The sequence below is a fragment of the Pangasianodon hypophthalmus genome, chromosome 17 (genome assembly GCF_027358585.1).
Source record: "Pangasianodon hypophthalmus isolate fPanHyp1 chromosome 17, fPanHyp1.pri, whole genome shotgun sequence".
NCBI classification, from domain to species: domain Eukaryota; kingdom Metazoa; phylum Chordata; class Actinopteri; order Siluriformes; family Pangasiidae; genus Pangasianodon; species Pangasianodon hypophthalmus.
The window spans coordinates 10,759,547-10,779,709 of NC_069726.1; the positions used below are offsets into that span (position 1 = coordinate 10,759,547).

Here is a 20,163-nt window from a genome sequence, read left to right on the forward strand (position 1 = left end):
TTTAAACATTATTACTGTTAATTTTTGCTGTCATCTACATGCATGTGCTTAATTTTTCTGTTCAACAACTGCTTTTCGTTAATACAAATAATGAAATTCTCCTTATTGTTTTCACTTACCATCTTCCCAGTTACATAAGCACATCACCCTATGACAATGTACAAGCATATTTAGTTTCAAAGCCCCATTCTCTGTACATTTGAAGATACACTGTCACTAACCAGATGAAGCACACTATTCTTCCCTACATTTTAATCTTTCAGACATGATTATATTAAATATCTATAAAACCAGCTCTATAAAAATACAGAAAATTTTTTTTTTAATAATTTAAAATCATTAAATCAAGTCCCTTAAAAAGTGGCACTTGGAGTACAGTTCAGTGCCAGTGTCAAGAATAATGTTTACTGCCAGCTGGATATGTTCTAGGAACAGCAGCGTCACTTCCTGGACATGAAACAATCTATAATCAAGAGTCGCCAACTGGCAGACCACAGATAGGTTTGGATAGGGACTTTAGCAGACTGAACCGAGTACAGTTAACAAACATATTAACAAACTGGCCATAGTTCCACCTCTCCAGTTTTCTAAACACGAACCACTCAGCTTTTGTAACAAGATCCTCTGTTTCAGCTTATCCAGTCGCATGCATGTATGTACATTACTTAGCTGAGGGTAGATCATTGGGTCAGAAACTAGCTACAGAGTTACTAAGTTGGTATATACAATTATATATAAATATATATATATATATATATATATATATATATATATATATATTAATGTTCTTGTCTGATTAGTGAAATGATGGCATGTCTATTAAGAAAATATGTTTAGCTCAGAGTCGAACTGTGCATCAGGACAAAAAAAAAGTCACAGGACTGGGTGGTTTTCACTTTAATACAGGAAGGCAGACATGAAGCTTGCAGACTTGCAAGTAAAGCTTTTATACTTTTCAAATATATAGCACACTGTACTTCCTCAATTTATATTACAAATAGGACACAGCACAATTCACCAACATTTTCCATATTTATGAATTATTGAAGCAGTATGCTAACCAAATCATTAATTACTTGTTCTCTATTATAACGTACAATTGTGTAAAGGAAACATTATGATTACATTGTTTGTTTATTATACTAAGAACCTTTCATTACGTATGACCCTGTTGTATGTGGGAACACACAGCAGGAAATAAATAAACCTGGATCAACACTCGACAATTAATCAGACGTTTAATACATACAGTACTATTACTCCAAGTTCAGTTGTATGTGCATAAAATACATAACAAGTAATGATAATGAACACTGATGTCAAAAAGAGAAGACATAAAATATGGTACACTTCATGTAAACATAAATATGTGTATGGCTCATTACACAAAGCTATGTAAACAACTCGCAGCAGACATTCAGTGTTTCTTACAGTTTGGTATTTGTGCACAATCAGCAGTTTCTCTCTACTAACATAATGTAACCACATTTTAAAGTGTATTCTGTTACTGATTATTGATCATGGAAACTGTAACTGGAAACCTAATGTAAATGACCATACAATTTTGGTGAGCTGATTTGATTCCTTTACTTTTTTCCTCTTTATCCTTTTCAATTTTCTTTTTCTTCTTATCAATCCTATAACAGTTCCTATCTTCCTACTGGGCTTACCCTTAGAGTGTCTGTTTTGTGTTATTCTAAATAAGTAACCCCATTTCATATCCCCAAAGTTTAATACAATTTGTCAATATTTAACAATTGTGATATAAATGTAAATTAATACGTAATCCTTGGTCCTTTGAAATCAAGATATACATCTTAAAAACCACAATAATTAGCATAACTTCTGAGCACGCAGTTGTGGCCAGTTCTGAAACAGTACTCGAAGAGCACAGTTAATCCAAACCACTCAGACAGATGTTTAGAATGCAGCTGGACAGACAGACCTGACGGACCTTCCACAGGACTGAATCTTTCTGAGGCACTTGTTAAATTGCAAATACAGAGCATTGTGACTCGTCCGAGATGGCCCACAATAATCAGGACTGAATCCTGCGGCTGTCACACCTCAGAGCCATCGCTGCCTTCAAAACCGCTCCTCAATATAACCGGCTGCATGCTGCCAGAGACTGTTGGTCCCTCCTTCGCTGATTTCTTTCTCACCTCCTTTTCTGGTCTCCTCTGTGAACGCAGCATTAGAAAAAGCACAGCTACGATGAGGCCGAAGAGCAGCAGCCCAATTGAGATCCCCGCTGCCAGCACTGCCTCTTCCTCAGTGCTACGTTTGGTCATTTCATGCTGTACCAGGCCTTCAGGAAGAACCTCACCAGCCTGCACTGCCTGCTGGCGCTCTAGAGCAATGTGCATGATGTTGGTGCCTCGATTGTTCTCAGCACTGATCATTTCAGCGATAGCAGGCACGTCTTGGTTAGAGCGCCTAGCACGAGTGTTGTGCGCCACGAAGGAATGGTACTCCACGCTTCTTTTGCCGATGCCACGGTTTGCATTGTCTCTGGAGCGCACAGTGTAAATGGTGTGGATGTACCACTCACGGCCTGCTGCCACCTGCCAGAGCGACAAGGAGATTAAAGCTGGAATCAATATATTTTTTATCATCATGTATGATGATGATGATGATGATTATTATTATTATTATTAAAACACTAAAGTCAACTCAAAGCACATTTTCAATTATTGTTGCTGTAGTATAATGATTCTGTAAAGTATTTCATTGTCTTGTACTAAAAACATTTGGTAATCACAGAGGAGACCTGGAATAAGGGAGCTGAGTCCAGTCTGAACCCATCTGAGCCGGGCTGCTTCACTAGAGAGAGGGCTGATGGGTCGTCTACTGCCAGCACAGCGTTGAAGTTCATATCACCAAAACTCAGAGCCTGGGTCTCTGGCTGTGCTTTATCCTGTAAACAAAGATGATGAGTCACAGAAATACTAAACCCTTATCTGATATCACCTTTTTTTAAAATGTTTTTCCCCATTTGATCTCCAATCTGGACACCTGCCAATTCCCAAGCACCAGCCAGTTCTCTCCTCTCACATGACAGCTACAAACCGGGGAGGTGAAGGCTAACACGTGCTTCCTAAAAAAAATGTGAAGCCAGCCAAATGCATCTGTTCGAACTGCTGCTCATGTTGCATCACATGGCAGCATAACACACTGGGAGGAAAGTGCTATTTGTTCTCTTTCATCACAGAGACCCACAATTGGCTAAGGTTGCTGTGACTGAAAGGGGAGAGAGAGAGAGTATGCCATTCTTCCCATCCAGAGGGCATGGTCAATTTTGCTTCCTTGGCCCTTCCGGCCACAGATAGCTGTGGAATCATCAGGATTCGAATTCACAATCCCCCGAAGAAAAGGCAAATGTTTTTCCATTGTGCCATTTGGGAGCCTCCTGATGTCATGTCTTACATATTTTGCAGGGCACACACTAATCTACAGATTTCATTTTACATGATAACTATTAACCATTGTCTCTTAAATTACTAAGTCCTGACAGTATGGCAAACATTTGTGCCACATAAAACTTATTATATTCTGTGATATGCATACATTAAGGTATATATGTACAATTATCACTAAGAATTACATATTTATAAAATATTCATTTAATTGATTAAATTAAATTTAAATATTAACATTTACTTTTAAATTTATCACTAAGAATTATGACAAGAAATATTGAAATGCAAAAAATTCAACCAGTATTTCTGTAGAGAGCTACTTTATATACATACAATTATTTTGAATCTGTATAGTAGGGAAGGAGAATCTGCCAAGCAGCCAAACTCGAACTTGGTGGGGTTGTACTTGGGCACATATCCATCTGCTCCAGTGCACAAAAAAACCTTCTCAATATTACAGTGAAACGAGTCTCCCAGGTTCTGCACCGGATCCACCATCACTCGCCCGTAGATTGTATCACCTGCAAGAGGAAACGTGGGTCAGTTTCTGCCATTTAAATTAGTTAGAATTGTGATGGTTTTGTTTTTTTGTGTCTTGACATTATTTCTATAACACACATATTCTCTATACTTATAACAACAGAAGATGCAAACCTAATTTACTGAACTTGTATGACGACACTAAAGGTATTCTATACTATGTTTGGATTCAAATTACAGGTCAGCAAAATGTTCCACTTTTGTTTCTATCAGAAGCACAAATATCCCTGCTGTCACAATGAACTCTATTAACAGAAGGATATCCAACACCTAAATCAATAAAAATGATTGCTGACAATCGTTGCTGACAATCTCTGTAAAATGTTCGCATAGTAATTGGACATTCCTAATAAATGTTTGCGGAATACATTTTTTTTTGTTACTTTTGATTTTTAGCAACTGACAATTTTCATGAAATGAAATGACACGCCACAGGTTTCACATGGACTTGTAATACTATTGATTTCAATCTAAAGCCATGAACATCTACTCATTCATGCATCTATCCAGTCAGCCCTGGGTGCGAATTGACTCTGCTTTTGATACCCCCCTCTGTTCATTCATTTTTTATTGCTAATGGAGATATGTTTTATTGATGCTTTGTTAGACTGAATTAAATAAATGCTATGCTTGACAGTAAGACTAGGTACCTGAACAAAAACAACCCAGTCTCACAAGCATTCAATGCATGTCACCGTATCAAATTTCCTCTCAAAATACTCTGTATGTCACATTCTGCACCAACATAGTTTAACCAAGCCCACCTCTAACACTATGGTATATGAATAAGATCAATATGTAATAAATAATTTGACCTAATTATTAATAAATAATTTTTTAAATGTATTCGGCCGGAGCATAACATAATCAATATTTACACACCAGCATCCTGTACTGTGTCAGGTATGGCCACTGTCGTGTGAAAATTCGAGCTGAACTGTTATGCGCCAGGATTGTTTTGATCTGAAGCCATGTTGGTTGATGAGAAATTCTGTGTGATCTGAGGTTCCAAGAGTTGTGATCTTTGGTCTTATTGACTAGAGAGAATCATCTGAAAGTATTGTATGTGCTGTTTAATACTGGGTCTTTCTTGTAGTGTGAGAGGGTTTGATGAAGGAAGGATTAAAGAATCTGTGAAATCTCTCATTCTCTTTTTATTATTTTTAACATTGGTCAGGATTGTATAACTTTGTAGTGTGGCCCAGGCTTTACATTAAATTAATTATATCAATGTTTTGCAAGCCAGATAGCACAGAATTTTGTCACATAATTATTTAAAGCATTATCTACTATCAGATAATTTTGCCATAACTTTCAGGAATGCTGTGAACCAAGCTAGAAACAAATAGGTATGAACATTTTACCGGTCTTTAAATACAGGAATGCTGACATGGCTTTATTGGAGATTTTGCCAAGCAATCACAGCAAATCAATACAATATAAAAGCATGAAAGTTATGCCATCTTCATAATCTCACAAATTTACACTAATCAATTTGATTCAACTTTAATGTGTGGCACATGTAAAAACAAATGGTCAATTCTAATCCATTTATATTGGATTTGACCCTCACATTATTCTAATTTCCTACACTACAAAAGTATGAAAGTCATGTTCCGAGTATCTGGAAGTCCAGTGGAGTTCCAGATACAATTTGTTGTGTTTAAAAAAAATTAATACATACTGAAGACATTTGGGTTATTTCATTAAAATATAAGATGACAGATCAGAATTACAGCTTTCATTTCCTGATATTCAAATCTAGATTATTAGATACGTGTTAAACAACTTAGAACATGGCACTTTTGGTGGCAAACCACACAATTTTTAAGTGAGCAAAAGTTTAAGCACAGATAACCTTAAAGTAAATTAAAGTAAATAACACTTAATATTTGGTTGCATATCCCTTGCTTGCAATAACTGCATCAAGCTGGTGACCCACTGACATCACCAAACTGTTGCATTCTTCTTTTGTGATACTTTTCTAGGCTTATACCACAGCTTCTTTCAGTTGTTGTTTGTTTTGGGGGGTTTCTCCCTTCAGTCTCCTCTTCAGGAGGTGAAATGTATGCTGGGTTAAGGTCTGGTGATTGACATGGCCAGTCTAAAACCTTCCACTTTTTCCCCTGATGAAGTCCTTTGTTGTGTTGGCAGTGTGTTTTGGGTCATTGTCTTGCTGCATGGTGAAGTTTCTCCCAGTTAGATTAGCTGCATTTCTCTGTAAATTGGCAGACAGACTGTTTCTGTAGACTTCTGAATTTATTCTGCTGCTACCATCATGAGTTTCATCATCAATAAAGATTAGTGAACCCTTTCCAGAAGAAGCCATGCAAGCCCAAACCATGACACTACCTCCACCGTGCTTGACCGATGAGCTCATATGTTTTGGATCATGAGGAGATCCTTTCTTTCTCCACACTTTTCCTTCACTTTGGCAGAGGTTAATCTTGGTTCCAGAACCCTGGTTCCATTTCTATCCAAATTCTAATCTGGCCTTCTGATTCTTACTGCAGATAAATGGTTTGCATCTTGTGGTATGGCCGCTATATTTCTCGAAGTCTTCTTCAAACAGTGGATTGTGATACTTTCACCCCTGCCCTGTGGAGGTTGTTGGTGATGTCACTGACTCGGTTTTTCTTCACAGCTCTCACAATGTTTCTGTCATAAACTACTGTTGTTTTTTTGGCCTGACCTGTTCCATGTATGGTTGTTAGTACACCAGCGGTTTCAGGACGCTGCAAATTGTTGTACTGGCTATGCCCAGTGTTTGTGCAATGGCTCTGATTGATTTTCCCTCTTTTCTCAGCTTCAAAATGGCTTTATTTTCTACCATAGACAGCGCTCTGGTCTTCATGTTGGTTTATCCGTTTTAACAACAAATACAGTCTTCAAAGGCGAAATCCAGGGTTCAAACCAAGAGTAGACATTCAGAGCTATTAATTATTTAAACAATCAATCTAACAGAGCACACCTGGGCAACAAGAAACACCCTTGAGTCACATGTTCCAATATTTTTGACCACTTGAAAAATGTGTGGATTCAAACAAAAGGTGTTCTAAGTTGTTTAACACATTTACGTGTAAATATCACTAAAGGAATGCTGAAATCTTAATCTATTATCTCATATTCATCGTTTGATCTCCAACCCAAATGTCTTCATTGTATAGCAAAAACAAAAGAATCTGCCTTGCTGTTCCAGTACTTTCGGAGGGGACTGTATAATGAGCTGTGCTGTATGTGTGTTATGTTCCTGTGGTAATACCCTCTGAAAAAGCTGCATCGCTCTCCTGTCCAAAGCCCATAGATCCATCAGAGAGCCACACAGATCTCTTTGACAGCAGGAACATCTGTGTATTCAGATTGAACTCCACAGCAACTGGATCACTCACCTATAGAAAGCAAAAGGAAATAATTATTATGACAAAATTACAGTTAACATGGTGTTATGGGTGTTACCAGGTGAATGAAATATATGGCATCACAGCAAGTTTATAGCCAACTCCTAAAAACTGAAAGAAACTAAAACCAAAATATGATAAAGAATCAGGAACCTTCCGCTGCTTTCCTGTTCACTACTTGCACTGAAAATCACCATTGGCTCAGACCATCTCTTTTAATGGACACACAACATCCCTTCATATACCATAGGATCCTCCTGATGGCAGTCATGTATTGTACAATTAAAATGGCATCACAGGTACTAACAGCATCCTATCCATTTTTGTCGTGTCACCATGTTACTCTCAGGTTAAATGCTAAAATCAACAAAAGCTAAATAAATCTAATATGTATATAATTTTTTTTAACATTTTCTTTAAAGGATATTGAACCAAACACTTTTTTGTGTCTAAAATGGCATTAGTACTGTTTCATTTTAATAAAAATATTTTGACCCAAACAAGCGGATCAGCAATGATGTACAGTACACACTATATGGACAAAACTTTGTGGACACCTGACTATCACAGCCATATGTGGGTCTTCCCCAAACTGTTGTCACAAAGTTTGAAGCACACAATTGTCTAGAACATCTTTGTATGCTGCAGCATTACGCTTTCCTTTCACTGGAACTAAGGATTCCAGCATGACAGTTCCCCTGTGAACAAAGTGAGGTCCATGAAAACATGGTTTGCCAAGGATGGTGTGGAAGAACTGACCTCAGAGCCCTGACCTCAACCCCACTGAACACCTTTGGGATGAACTGCAAAGCTGACAACACCCCTCCTCACCCGACATTACTGCCCGACCTCACTAATGCTCTCGTGGCTGAATGAGCACAAATCCCCACAGCCACACTCCAAAATCCAGTGGAAAACCTTCCCAGAAGAGTGGAGGTTATTATAACAGCAAAGGGGAACCAAATCTGGAATGGGATGTTCAACAAGCACATTTGTGTGATAGTCAGGTGTCCACAAACTTTTGTCCATATAGTGTATAAACTGTTTTTTTTACCTGCTGGAATCTGATGTCCAGGTCAAATGTGACCGGCTCTCTGGGATTGCACACTGCAGGAACAGTGTACTCGATGTTTAGGGCCGTGGTGCAGGGGATTAGCTTCACGCTGTAGGTACCAGAGTAATCACGCACCTGTGTGACACATAACCACGAAACGGCCAGAAAAGTATAGATTATTATATTGTTCGATTATATTGTTGTATGGATGACAAATCAGACCATTTCTAATGAGGATGCTTAAAGACTCATCTCCTTGCTTGTATGAACAAATCATGCTATGCTTGAAAGTGATTAAAACATCCTTTAAAGTGGATCTTACTTAGTGAAAAGGAAGGATGTTGAATTATAAAGTTAAGCAGTGCTAAAACTATGCATATTAGTCATTAATTTTAGCCAGTCTGCTCCAACACTCACAGCAAAGTCTGAAGTGAATGTCCACTGCTGCACGGGCTGATTGTAGGTGGGTTCCGTTCTGACCAAGGAAAGGTTAAAGGTTAACCCAGGGTGGGCTGTACTTATGACCACTGAGGTCAAAGAAGATGCTGGATGAAAGAGACAAAGATAAAGCCACAGCCTTAGGCAGAGAAAAGCTTTGAAGTGGGACACAAAAGACGCAAGCAGCTACAAGTACTTCTGAAGAGACTAATTAAGACTCATTCACAGACACTCTTAGACTTGCTGATAAGAACGGACAACAATAAACATCCTGTTCTGTTCATTCTTTAGCAATGGACATCCTTTTTTATGTTCATTTGAGATATTCTGGCCAATCATTAAGTTTCATGATGGGAAAAAAAAACATTTTAGTGTTGTTCCACTTTGGGTAAAAGAACAAATAAATGCCATAATGACTTCATGAGACTGAGTCAGATAATGACGTAAAAATATTTCTTGACCTGGTTAATTTGTCTGTATGCATTAAATTTTCTCCTTTATAAAATGTACTTAATTGTGGGATGTAACAGTTTATTAAATCATTAATGTTATTAATTAATAAATTATTGTTATTAATTAATAAAAAAAAATCTCACCATGATGCGAGGCCACAAACAGTCCCCGAAAGTGAGCCTCGGTGCGGAAGTTGACCACCAGACGACCCATATCATTAATCCTCATACTGGCTGGGTAAAGAGCTCCTACATAAACACAACGCATCATGAGCAGGTCAGCACCAAATCCATGTAACATTGGATTTAGTCCAGATCCACTTAAATTCTTTAAACAACTGAATAACATTTGCTTTAATGCAGAACACAGTCTAAGCATATAGCTAAACAACTAACTGTTTGCTCAAGGGCCCAACAGTGGCTCTTTGATGGGTCTTGGATTTGACCGATAACTTTTTGGTCTGTAGCACAGAAAGCTGACCAATGCGCCATCACTGCCATAATATCTGTAAATATTTCCATTTAGAGATCATTCAAATGCTTTGTAATAATGTAAACTGGTGTTAATGGGTTCCTGGAGGACTAGTGGTTAGGCCACAGTGCTCTTACTGCTGCGGCCCGGGTTCAATTCCCGGCCAGGGAACCACCCCCAGCCACTGGGATTGCATGCAACAGTGTGCTCTCACTCGGTGCCAGTCCCAAGCCCAGATTAAATTGGGGAGGGTTGCTTCAGGAAGGGCATCTGACACAAAAACTGTGCCAAATCAAATACGTGGACCAATGATCTGTGGTGGTGACCCCTAACGGGAGCAGCCAAAAGAGGAACAACAACAACAACAGATGGTGGTAACGTAGCTATCAGGCTGATGATTTGTAAGAAGTAAATAATGAGATAAATATTGTATAAAGAACAACTCCCAGCCAAAAAATGTCCTTTTAATATTTGATATTATATATATACATCTATCTAGACTTGCCTTTCAGTTCAGCTTGAGGAGGGCTGCCGATGCCGTCCTTCCACAAGATGGCAGTGTCGTAAACAAAAGTAAGCCGCAGCTCGGACTGTAGGTCGAAGTGCTGCCAGCCGCTGGTGCCCACGGGCGAGTGAAACACGTAGGAGACATGGAGGGGGACACGCAGAGTCACATAGGACTGCACCAGATTTAGCACCTACCAAACACAAACAGAACGAATCTGAAATGCACACCATAGCATAAAGAATAGATAGAATAGACTCTTCATTCTACAAGACATTTGTTAAAACAATGTAAAAAGAGAACATAAATTTTATTATCACAGATTAATAGATTAATATATTCCACCAAATCTAACAAATAATAAAACAACAAGCCTACATAAATAAACATAAATAACATGTGTGTGGTCCCTATAGTGACTTTTATAACACTAAGACTAAATTCTGGTATAAACCCTTAACCACTTAAGAGCTACTCTGATGCTCCACTGGAGTTCTCTAGTCATCAGCATTTTGCCACCCACCAACTTCAGTGTCTTAACAAAACAAAACAAAAAACAACAACAAAAAAAGAAAGTTCCACAGCTTTCGTGTTGTCAGAAAAAAAAAGATCTCTGCCTCAAGACATAATCTAGGCTTGATTGGAAGAAACATTTTTTTCTCATTTACATAGTCAATTATAATCAAAGGACCATGCAGTGAAAATCGGGCTGATGCTAATGAGGATGGCCTCAACACCTGCAAGCATAGAATTACTCAAGAAAGGAAGGAAAATCTCCATGAAATACGTCTGCACTTCCCATTGCAAGAGAACAGGAACATGGCACAGTGCACTAAATCAGGTAACATAGCACAATATCCTTAGAAACAGAATTATACTATGATTACTCTTACACTGGATTTATATAGCATTTTTCAATGACTGAAAGACTGCACATAAGACACAAACACAAAAATACATAAAAAAAAATTATATCACTTAATAAACATGAATAAATGGTACAATGCAGTTTTGGAAAGGTACAGTAACTAAGGTTATGTGGTAGATCATAAGATTAAAATAATAAAAAAAAAATCTGAAATGATTTGAAAGTCATCTGACTGCTCTGGTTAATGAATTGAGCCCAGTGATTCCAGCAGAGCTCTCTCACAGCTGTATAGAGCTGCAGTGCACTCAGGACCCAGATAACCCTGAAAGGACAATAACGATGCTTAAATGAGCACTTGAAAAAAGGGCAGTGGCCACAAAAGGGCAGTGGGACACAAAATTGAGTCTTACAATAGCAGCGAGGCAGTTGCTTGGCTACAAGAATGTCTTTTCTTACACTGGAACCTGGAATTATAAGTCCTGAATAAAATGACAAAATGAAATTTTCCGGAAATTGAGCAAAAGGAACAGAGAGTGCCATGGATTTAGCTGTCTCATGTGCCATTTATTAAAAGCTTTATATACTCTATGAATCATAGAGCGGACAAATCACTAGCTCCTGCACCTGGGAAAGGCAAATCACATATCTGAGCACAAACACGTAATGAGCACAGTGCAGCACAAACACTGTTATAACACTAATGCTGACGCGCAGTCGCCTGGCATTTAAACACTTGTTCGAGTGAAAATGAAGGTGCTAATCAGACTCAAATAACATATGGCAAATAACATGCAACAAAACACTACAGCTCATACTTAAAATACTAACCAAAGACTTTCTGTCTTTTTGCTGAAGGTGAAAACACGATAAGCTTCATCACCAGAGACATTTAGCTTAGTTAATTGGGCCTCTGGTCAAGCATAATATGGTAACATGGGACTGGGCAAGCACACTGAAGCTTTCACTTGCCTGGTGGGCTAGATAATGAATTTATGATTTTTCCACCCCTGATGACTCTATTGCACCTTTATGCATTTTTCCAGCACTTTGCAAATAAATGGTTGATTTATACAAGCTTCGCCCTTTTCCAGTCCTGCCAGCAAGGCAAGATTTTATGAACTGAGCTCAGCATCAGGCAGCAAGTTATCAGATTTAGTCTACATGAGAAAAATATTTACCAGCTGAAAATGTGAGATAATGGAAGCCTGATTGTCCTGTTTAAGAGCCGTATGTAAATGGATTTGTGCAACAATAACAGCAGATAAAAATTACTTCTGCATCCAGCAGCTCAATATAAAACAGATTATAGAGCATGAGTTCTTTACAGTTTAAATGTACAAAATAGTCACTCATCAAAGCCAGTTTCAAGTGCTAAAAGAACTGCGGTCTGTATAAATAATGGTACTGTCTTATTTATGTATATTGAAATAGATATGGATATTGATTATCAGTCATTATTCCTTTTTTCTTTATCACTCTCCACAGAAAATCACTGCTGCGTGAGAGCAACTAAAGGGTTATCATATTGAGACAGTTCTGGTTATAAAAGTAGTCTAAAATTGCTGACCTGTCCGTCAGTCCCGATGCTCCCGCCGCAGTCTGTGAGCAGCTCAGACATGTCATAATAACTCACAAACTCCCACAGACAGGCCTCCAGATTGAGGTTCCTGTAGAAGCGTAGCGTGTTCAGGCCCCTCATGGTAGAGTTATATTGGTAGGGAGCGCTCTCTCCAATTTGTTCTGCACTCTTCGTGGCCTTCGTCAGGAAGCCGTGGCGTGTGGGAACCTCATCAAAGTCCAGCAGATTGGAGCAGCGGTGGTTCCCTACACGGCTGCCATCCGGACTCAGGGTCAACTCGAAGTTGGACAGAGCACGAGTAGAGAGCACAGGGAGCATGCCTAATGCCAAGTGAACACACTCAAAATTAATGTAACACATGTAACTTGGTCAACTTTATTTTCATCCTATCTTATAAATACACAGCATGAATACAGCATGTACAGTATATATATTCACTATCCACTTTATTAGGAACACGTGTACACCTTCACATTCATGCAGTTATCTAATCAGCCAATCATGTGGTACAGATACAGGTCAAGAGCTTCAGGTAATGTTCACATCAAACATCAGTATGAAGAAAAAATCACTGTGATGTTGATCATGGCATGGTTGTTAGTAGGGCTGATTTGAATATTTTATAATCTGCTGATCTCCTGGGATTTTCACACACAACAGTCTCTAGAGTTCACACAGAATGGTGTGAAAAACAAAAAACATTGAGTGAGCGACAGTTCTGTGGGTGGAAATGCCTTGTTGGTAAGAGAGGTCAGAGAAAAATGGCCAGATTGGTTCGATGTAGTCGATGTAGGAAGGATGTAGTAAACTCACTGAAACTGGACAGCTGAAGACTGGAAAAAGACCAGGTGATTTTTTTCTAATCTTCAGCAGTCCAGTTTTGGTGAGTCTGTGCCCATGATAGTCTCAGATTCTTGTTCTTGATTGACGGGAATGGAACCCAATGTTGTCCTCTGCTTTTGTAGCCCATCCACCTCGAGGTTCTATGTTTTGTGCATGCTGAGATGCTTTTTTGCTCGCCACGGTTCAGCTGTGACCAGTCTGGTCGTTCTCCTCTGATCTCTCTCATTAACAAGAGGTCTCAGCCTGCAGAAGCTCTGCTCACTGGATGTTTTTTGGTTTTAGCACCATTCTGAGTAAACTTTAGAGACTGTTGTGTGTAAAAATCCAAGGAGATCAGCAGTTTCTGAAATACTCAAACCAGCCCATCTGGCACCAACAACCGTGACACGTTTAAAGTCACAGAGATTTTTTTTTTTCTTTCTGATGTTTGATGTAAACATTAACTGAAGCTCTTGACCTGTATCATCATGATTTTTTGCACTATGCTGCTGCCACATAATTGGCTGATTAGATAACTGCATGAATGTGCAGGCGTACAGGTGTTCCTAATAAAGTGAAGTGTAATTATATTTAATTATATTAAAATTATGTGAAGCAAGCAGACTTGTCACAGATATATACATACTGTATATCCTATTGGTCTTTTTTTTAAAATTTATATTCTCTTTTGCCTCCTGATTCCTCCATTGGATTTGCTTCCTCCTTCCTGTTTCCTACTTCCTATGTATCTCCTGTTCCATCGCTGTTTACACACACCCCATAATTTCATTAGGTGTGTTTCATTAACTGGTGTATTTAACCTCATTCCAAACATCCTTCACAGCTGTGTGTGTGTGTGTGTGTGTGTGTGTGAACAGGGAAATCATATAAGATGCAGTGGATCGCCAGGACTGAAAACAACGCTTTAGGGTAATTTTTCCTGTATGATCCATATAGCTCAGCTGTTTCACAAAAGGCTGGAAAAATGCTTTGTCAGAGCATAATAATTTAACAGTCTCTTAAAATCTTTCTCACCAGGTAGATGTATAGTCACTTTAATGCCTAGCTTACATACAAACTGCAAGCATTGCTGGTTGCCATGGCATTATAAAGTACTGAACAGCTGTAAAGTAGAGAGGTGTAATAAAGTAGAATTATACTCGCTATTTATAGGTGCGGTCCCTCCAGTGGCCTATATTACAGCCTTGAAATGTGTGAAAAAGTAACAGATGTTGCCTTGATGTGTCTTAATTATGATAATGCAGCCTCTGAATTTCTCTGATATCTCCAAATAAATATTAAAACAACACAAGGAAAGGCCTTTGCTTGGAATCGTGATATACGTGTTTACCTTCAAAAGCAATGAATCCAACATAAATCCAATATTAATACCTGGCTATTCCTGTGGGATATGTGAAAGAACAAAGTGATGTGCAGCTTGGCAAACAAAACTGTCTTCAACAGTATCAGCAAGACAACCGCTCACCATCTGTGTGGGGCATGGTGACACTAAGCTTGATGAGGTTGGCATGTTCTGGGTCCTCAGCGCCGGTGTAGTGCAGCTTGGCAGAGAAAGGCTCAGCACCTACTGTGCCCACTTTACGAGGGTGACACATCCCTGTTGAGGAATATCAAACAAAGTGATTAGCATATTGAAGTCATATTGAAATCCTTTGTGTAGCCTACAGCTGTGCAGTAATCAGCTGAACTCAAACATCATGACACTGTAAATTCCAAGATCACTGTTCCTTGATTTGCTTTAATTGTACATTATTTGTGAGGCTATCAAATTCACAGTTGCTACAGTTTGCATGAAAATCGTAGAGTAATTCTTATGTAAGCGTGATTCTTATTCATAAACACATGGCTATGGAGGTACTCTTTTTTGAGCAGATTAAATAAAAAAAATAGCAGGAGAATAATCTTTCTCTAGAAAATGTCTCTTTTGAGAAGGCAAATTATCTGTTAAGCTTTAAAACAGTACTCATGCTTCAAGAGGCTGACAAAATGCTAATGATTCTTCTGATGAGCCCACCAATTTATTTTCAGGTTCACAGCATTTTGACAAGTGTTGATTATCTGATAATCAAGGCATTCATGTAACGTAATATACAGACAAATAATATACACTATACAGCCTTTTACCCCTTTACACCCATCGGTGGGTCCACATTTACATTCCTCAAAGTAGCAACTACATATGCTTCTATTAGTTTTACTGTATTAACTGAATAAAACATATGTATATATAATATATATATATATATAATGAATTATGCTTTAAAATTAATAACTAAATAATACACTGGAATGCTAACTGGTAATTGGTATATATTGGTAGGCTCCTTTATTTCAACTTTCAACATTTGAAGTTCCTATATATTTTTAGGTTTGTGCATAGAAATTGCGGTCTTCTAGGTCAGACCACAGGTTTTCAGTAGGGTTCATGGGCTCAGTCCTAACCTCTTGACAGAGGCAACTAGCTATTAGGATGAAATACTATCAAACCGCACAAGGGTCCCTGAACCACCAGTCTGTGGTCCTAATAACGCTTTGTGAAGTTTAGATGCTGCGTTTTGTGAGATGATCTCAGGAAGGGCTTCCTTCTTGTAAAGTGTCCAAACAACTTGATGACACACTCAAGTGAGCATCACCGCATCCTCTTTGCAATTTTTGCACACACTTGTATTCAATTTCTGGTGCTATAAATATTTATTATATGCTGTATTTTTATACTCTCCACCTGGCTGCTATGTTTAAATTCAGCAACTTATCTTGTGAATCTTTTGCACTACTGTCATAAGAGTCACATTTTTCTTAGTACTGTGTGCTAGTCAGGGCTGCACTGTAACTCACCGTGCCCATTGTCTTGTTTTGATAGTGTTTGTACTGTTTGCACTGTGCACTTTATGTAAATATATGCAATGTCTACTGTAGTTATGTGTTTTGTTTTATGTAGCACCGTGCTCCTGGAGGAACGTTGTTTCGTTTCACTGTGTACTAACTAGCTGTATATGGTTGAAATGACAATAAAGCCACTTGACTTGACTTGATATGGGAATTGCATTTAATGGTTGATTTTGAACTTGACAACCACACGAAACAACTAAACTGTGCAGTTCAGTAAAATGTTTTGCCTCCTTCACTGTGTGGGGGAACGGAATGACTGATATTGACAGATACAAGCTGTTCTTCCACTGTTTTGCTCCCCTTTCTAGATGGTGCGCAATCATGGGGCAGCCAGAACCATTTCTATTGTAAGATATATTGCAAAGATTGGGAGAAGGAAAGGGTGGATAATGTCTGTACATCAGAAATATTTGTGAAATACTCGTTTCCCACACAAAATCTAAAAAAAGAAGAAAGATGTCTTCCTTTTCCATTGCCCATATTTTTTTGTACTAGTTTCAGGTCATTTGTGTGGTTTTTCAGATATAGTTGGGATGGCACTTTCGCTGAAACCTGGCAAACAGACCTAGTGTATCAAACACAGCTGAACAAAGGCATGTCTAAAACTGCTCAAAAAGAGCTGCTAGACAGTATTCTGGAAGTTGTCGACTCTCGACTCTCAGCTTATATCTCAGCTTAATTTTTTTAAGGGCTATGTGGATATTAATGTTGTCCTGCCCCTACAAAAATCTATGGTCATGAGCCACTGCTGTTCCTGGGTCCAAATCCTGATGAATTTCCAAGTGTTTCAGATATGTGATGTTTACTGTTATAGTCCTAATTGTGCTTAAGGGTATTTATAACTGTGTGTGTGTGTTTTTATATACATTCATTGATTTGTCCAGGTCAACAACTATTTGTTTTATAGATAGTTTCACCTCTTGTTTAAGTGTAAATTTTGAATTATTGTGTGCAATGTCTATTTTATGCAATCATTTCTGCTTATTTTTAAGAAGGGTGCCAATAATTATGGATTGTATATATTTCCTATGAAATATGATGACATAACTACATAACTACTTTGAAAATGTGAAGCTGTATACTGTTCCACCACTAAGTCCAGTAACACTGTATTGAAATGATCAGGAAGTTTGCATGTTGCCTGACCTTCTTCCTTGCTTATGGATACGATGGGGCTGCTGAGCTCCAGGCCTTCGTCCCCGTTTGAGTTAACGGCACGGGCTGCACACTGAACTCGTGAGCCGGCCTGGAAGTAGATGGAGTCCAGCGTGATTATCTTGGAGGAGGTGAAAAAGGTGTCGATATCTACTTCCCTCATAGGGCTGGTGACACCGTCCGACCCAGTGGGGGCACTGACAAGCCAGCGATAGTGTGTTAGCGTGTCATTGATGTGCTCACTTGCACATATCGAGCCTGTTTTCTCATATTCTGGGTGCTTGGGGTTGCATGCCTAGAGAAGATGAAAAAGAAGAGAAGTGTTGAGTTGCAGTAAGTTAAGGATATTTAAGCAGGATCATAGCACATGTATAATAACAAGGGAAACATTGCATATTTTTGGTATCTCCCTGACCATTCATGGAGGAGGTAACTTGAAGCAGAGAGGAGCAAATGTAAAAGGGGTTGGGTTTGAATGACTACATTATCTATCAAGTGGTATGGTTAGGTGAGCTGCTGCAATAACCAATCAAATCTTTAAGAACTGACTGTGCACATTGCAGCACAATGACATTTTCATAATTACATACAATTATTCACTTCATTTTTCATTTCATTTTTCTATACATTTTTAGTGGTAGAAAGCCAACTGGCTGACAGAAGTTACAGACTTAGAAGAAATCTATTTTCTGTCTTCTCTTTCACCAGAGTTTATGGGGATATTTTAGTGGTAGTGTCACAAATGCAAGTGTGCATGTTTTCATTCTGACAGTTCAAACAGTTCCAAATCCACAAACATTTGAAAGGGGAAACTCTACAGTTACATTATAAGGCCAAAATTTTGTGGACACCTAACTATGACACACATATGCGCTTTCTGAATATCCCATTCCAGATTTAGTCCCCTTTTGCCATTATATTAACCTCCACTCTACTGGACAGGCTTTCCACTAGGTTTTGGAGCGCGGCTGTGGGGATTTGCTCATTCAGCCACTAGAGCATTAATGAGGTCAGGCACTGATGTTGGGCGAGGAGATCTGGCTTGCAGTTGATGGCCATATAATGTACCAAGTTAATACAGAGATCAAAAGGCATTATGAACAAAAGTACAGAAGGTCAGTGATGAACATAGACAGAGAGAGTCAACATGACATGAGTCTCACACTCCTACACAAGATGTACCCTGGTCACAATGCATTTTTCCACACAATACAGTTTCCCAATATAACATCAAACACTAAACATACAAGACTCATGCTTTAGTGTACAGAATATGAATAATTAAAACTGTATATGAGCTGTAACAGTTTGTCTGCTGTTTGTGTTTTTATCAGTGGAACTGATGCTCCTGAGTCAGTAAATGTACTGTATGTACACCTGTTATCTAAAGGGTTGAAAGGGTTTTCTCTGTTTTTTTTTTTTAACAAATTGCAACATACTGCAGGCAACATTGACCTTGGGTTACTCTCTGTGTAGAGAGTTCATGTGGGTTTCCTCCAGGTTCTCTGTTTTTCTCCCACTGAACAAAAACATGCCTGTAGGTGGATTGGCTATGCTAAATTGTGAATGTGTGAATGAGTGTATAAATGTGTGTGTGTGTGTGTGTGTGTGTGTGTGTGCGCAGGTGCCCTGCAAAGGACTGGCATCCCATCTGGGGTGAATTTCCCTGCTTTGCGCACAGTGTTATAGGCTCTTTAGCCACCATAACCCTGACCAGGATAAAGTAGTTACTGAAGATGAATGAATCAATGAATTACATGTAGCATGTAAATTAAAGCCCTGTGCCAGAGATTTATAGGTAATATGCTGGACAACAGCAGTTATGTAGAGTGTAGTGTTCTTGGGTCTTTTGATATTTTGAGAGCATTGTAAAGGTAAAGTGTGCGTTTGAATGAGAGTGTTATTGGTATCCTAACAGCAACTATGTAAATAGATTGGTTATTTTAATAGTGTAACATTAATTTTAATGGATCTGGATGGAGATCTATGTGGTTTTGCTTCACTTTCCCACGTAACACAAATACAGCATTACAGATGAGTGTGAATTTTTCAATGCATCTCACAGCTAGTGTGGATTTAAACACTAGTTAAAATAATAGTATGACTAAACCATATAAAAAGGCTCATTGTGAATTGGCCTTTAGTAGCCACGACTGAGTTGTTTGTTCTTTGTTGTTTGTAACAGATAAATTAAGTATTTATCAAGTTTAGGATTTGGGAGAAGTTGCATATTTGTGTTGAAGTGGGGTGATATAAAGAGTGAACATGCACAAAACAGGGTTGTAAGAAATTAACAGGAATGATAAGGCTGTGCTTTTACTTTTTAAGAAAATACCATTTTATCTCCTGCCTGTGCTAAGAGGTGGTCTCAGGAGGCAGTAATGCACTGACAGATTTTGAATGTCACACCTCCTTTTGCACCCTTCCATCTACGTCAGCACAGGGCATTAATTTATGACCACAGAAAAGCAACAGCAAGCAAATGTGAAAAAAAAAAGACTGGCCCCGAATCAAAACAGCAACAACACCAGCATTAAACTGCAAATTATCC

At 38.6% G+C, this 20,163-nt stretch overlaps 1 protein-coding gene across 1 annotated transcript in view; it reads right to left on the bottom strand.

The window, feature by feature from the left end:
• Nucleotides 1-871: 871 nt before the first annotated feature.
• Nucleotides 872-20,163, bottom strand: part of frem2a (FRAS1 related extracellular matrix 2a) — a 66,126-nt gene continuing 46,834 nt past the window's right edge. Inside the window, exons 14-24 of the mRNA XM_026942055.3 lie at nt 17,604-17,907; nt 15,034-15,165; nt 12,714-13,045; nt 10,279-10,471; nt 9,446-9,550; nt 8,829-8,956; nt 8,412-8,546; nt 7,222-7,348; nt 3,753-3,940; nt 2,771-2,917; nt 872-2,564 (exon numbers count right to left, since the gene is read on the bottom strand). Of these exons, the coding sequence (XP_026797856.3) occupies nt 2,061-2,564; nt 2,771-2,917; nt 3,753-3,940; nt 7,222-7,348; nt 8,412-8,546; nt 8,829-8,956; nt 9,446-9,550; nt 10,279-10,471; nt 12,714-13,045; nt 15,034-15,165; nt 17,604-17,907 (2,295 nt within the window). The 3' untranslated portion in view covers nt 872-2,060. The remainder of the gene's footprint in view (nt 2,565-2,770; nt 2,918-3,752; nt 3,941-7,221; nt 7,349-8,411; nt 8,547-8,828; nt 8,957-9,445; nt 9,551-10,278; nt 10,472-12,713; nt 13,046-15,033; nt 15,166-17,603; nt 17,908-20,163) is intronic.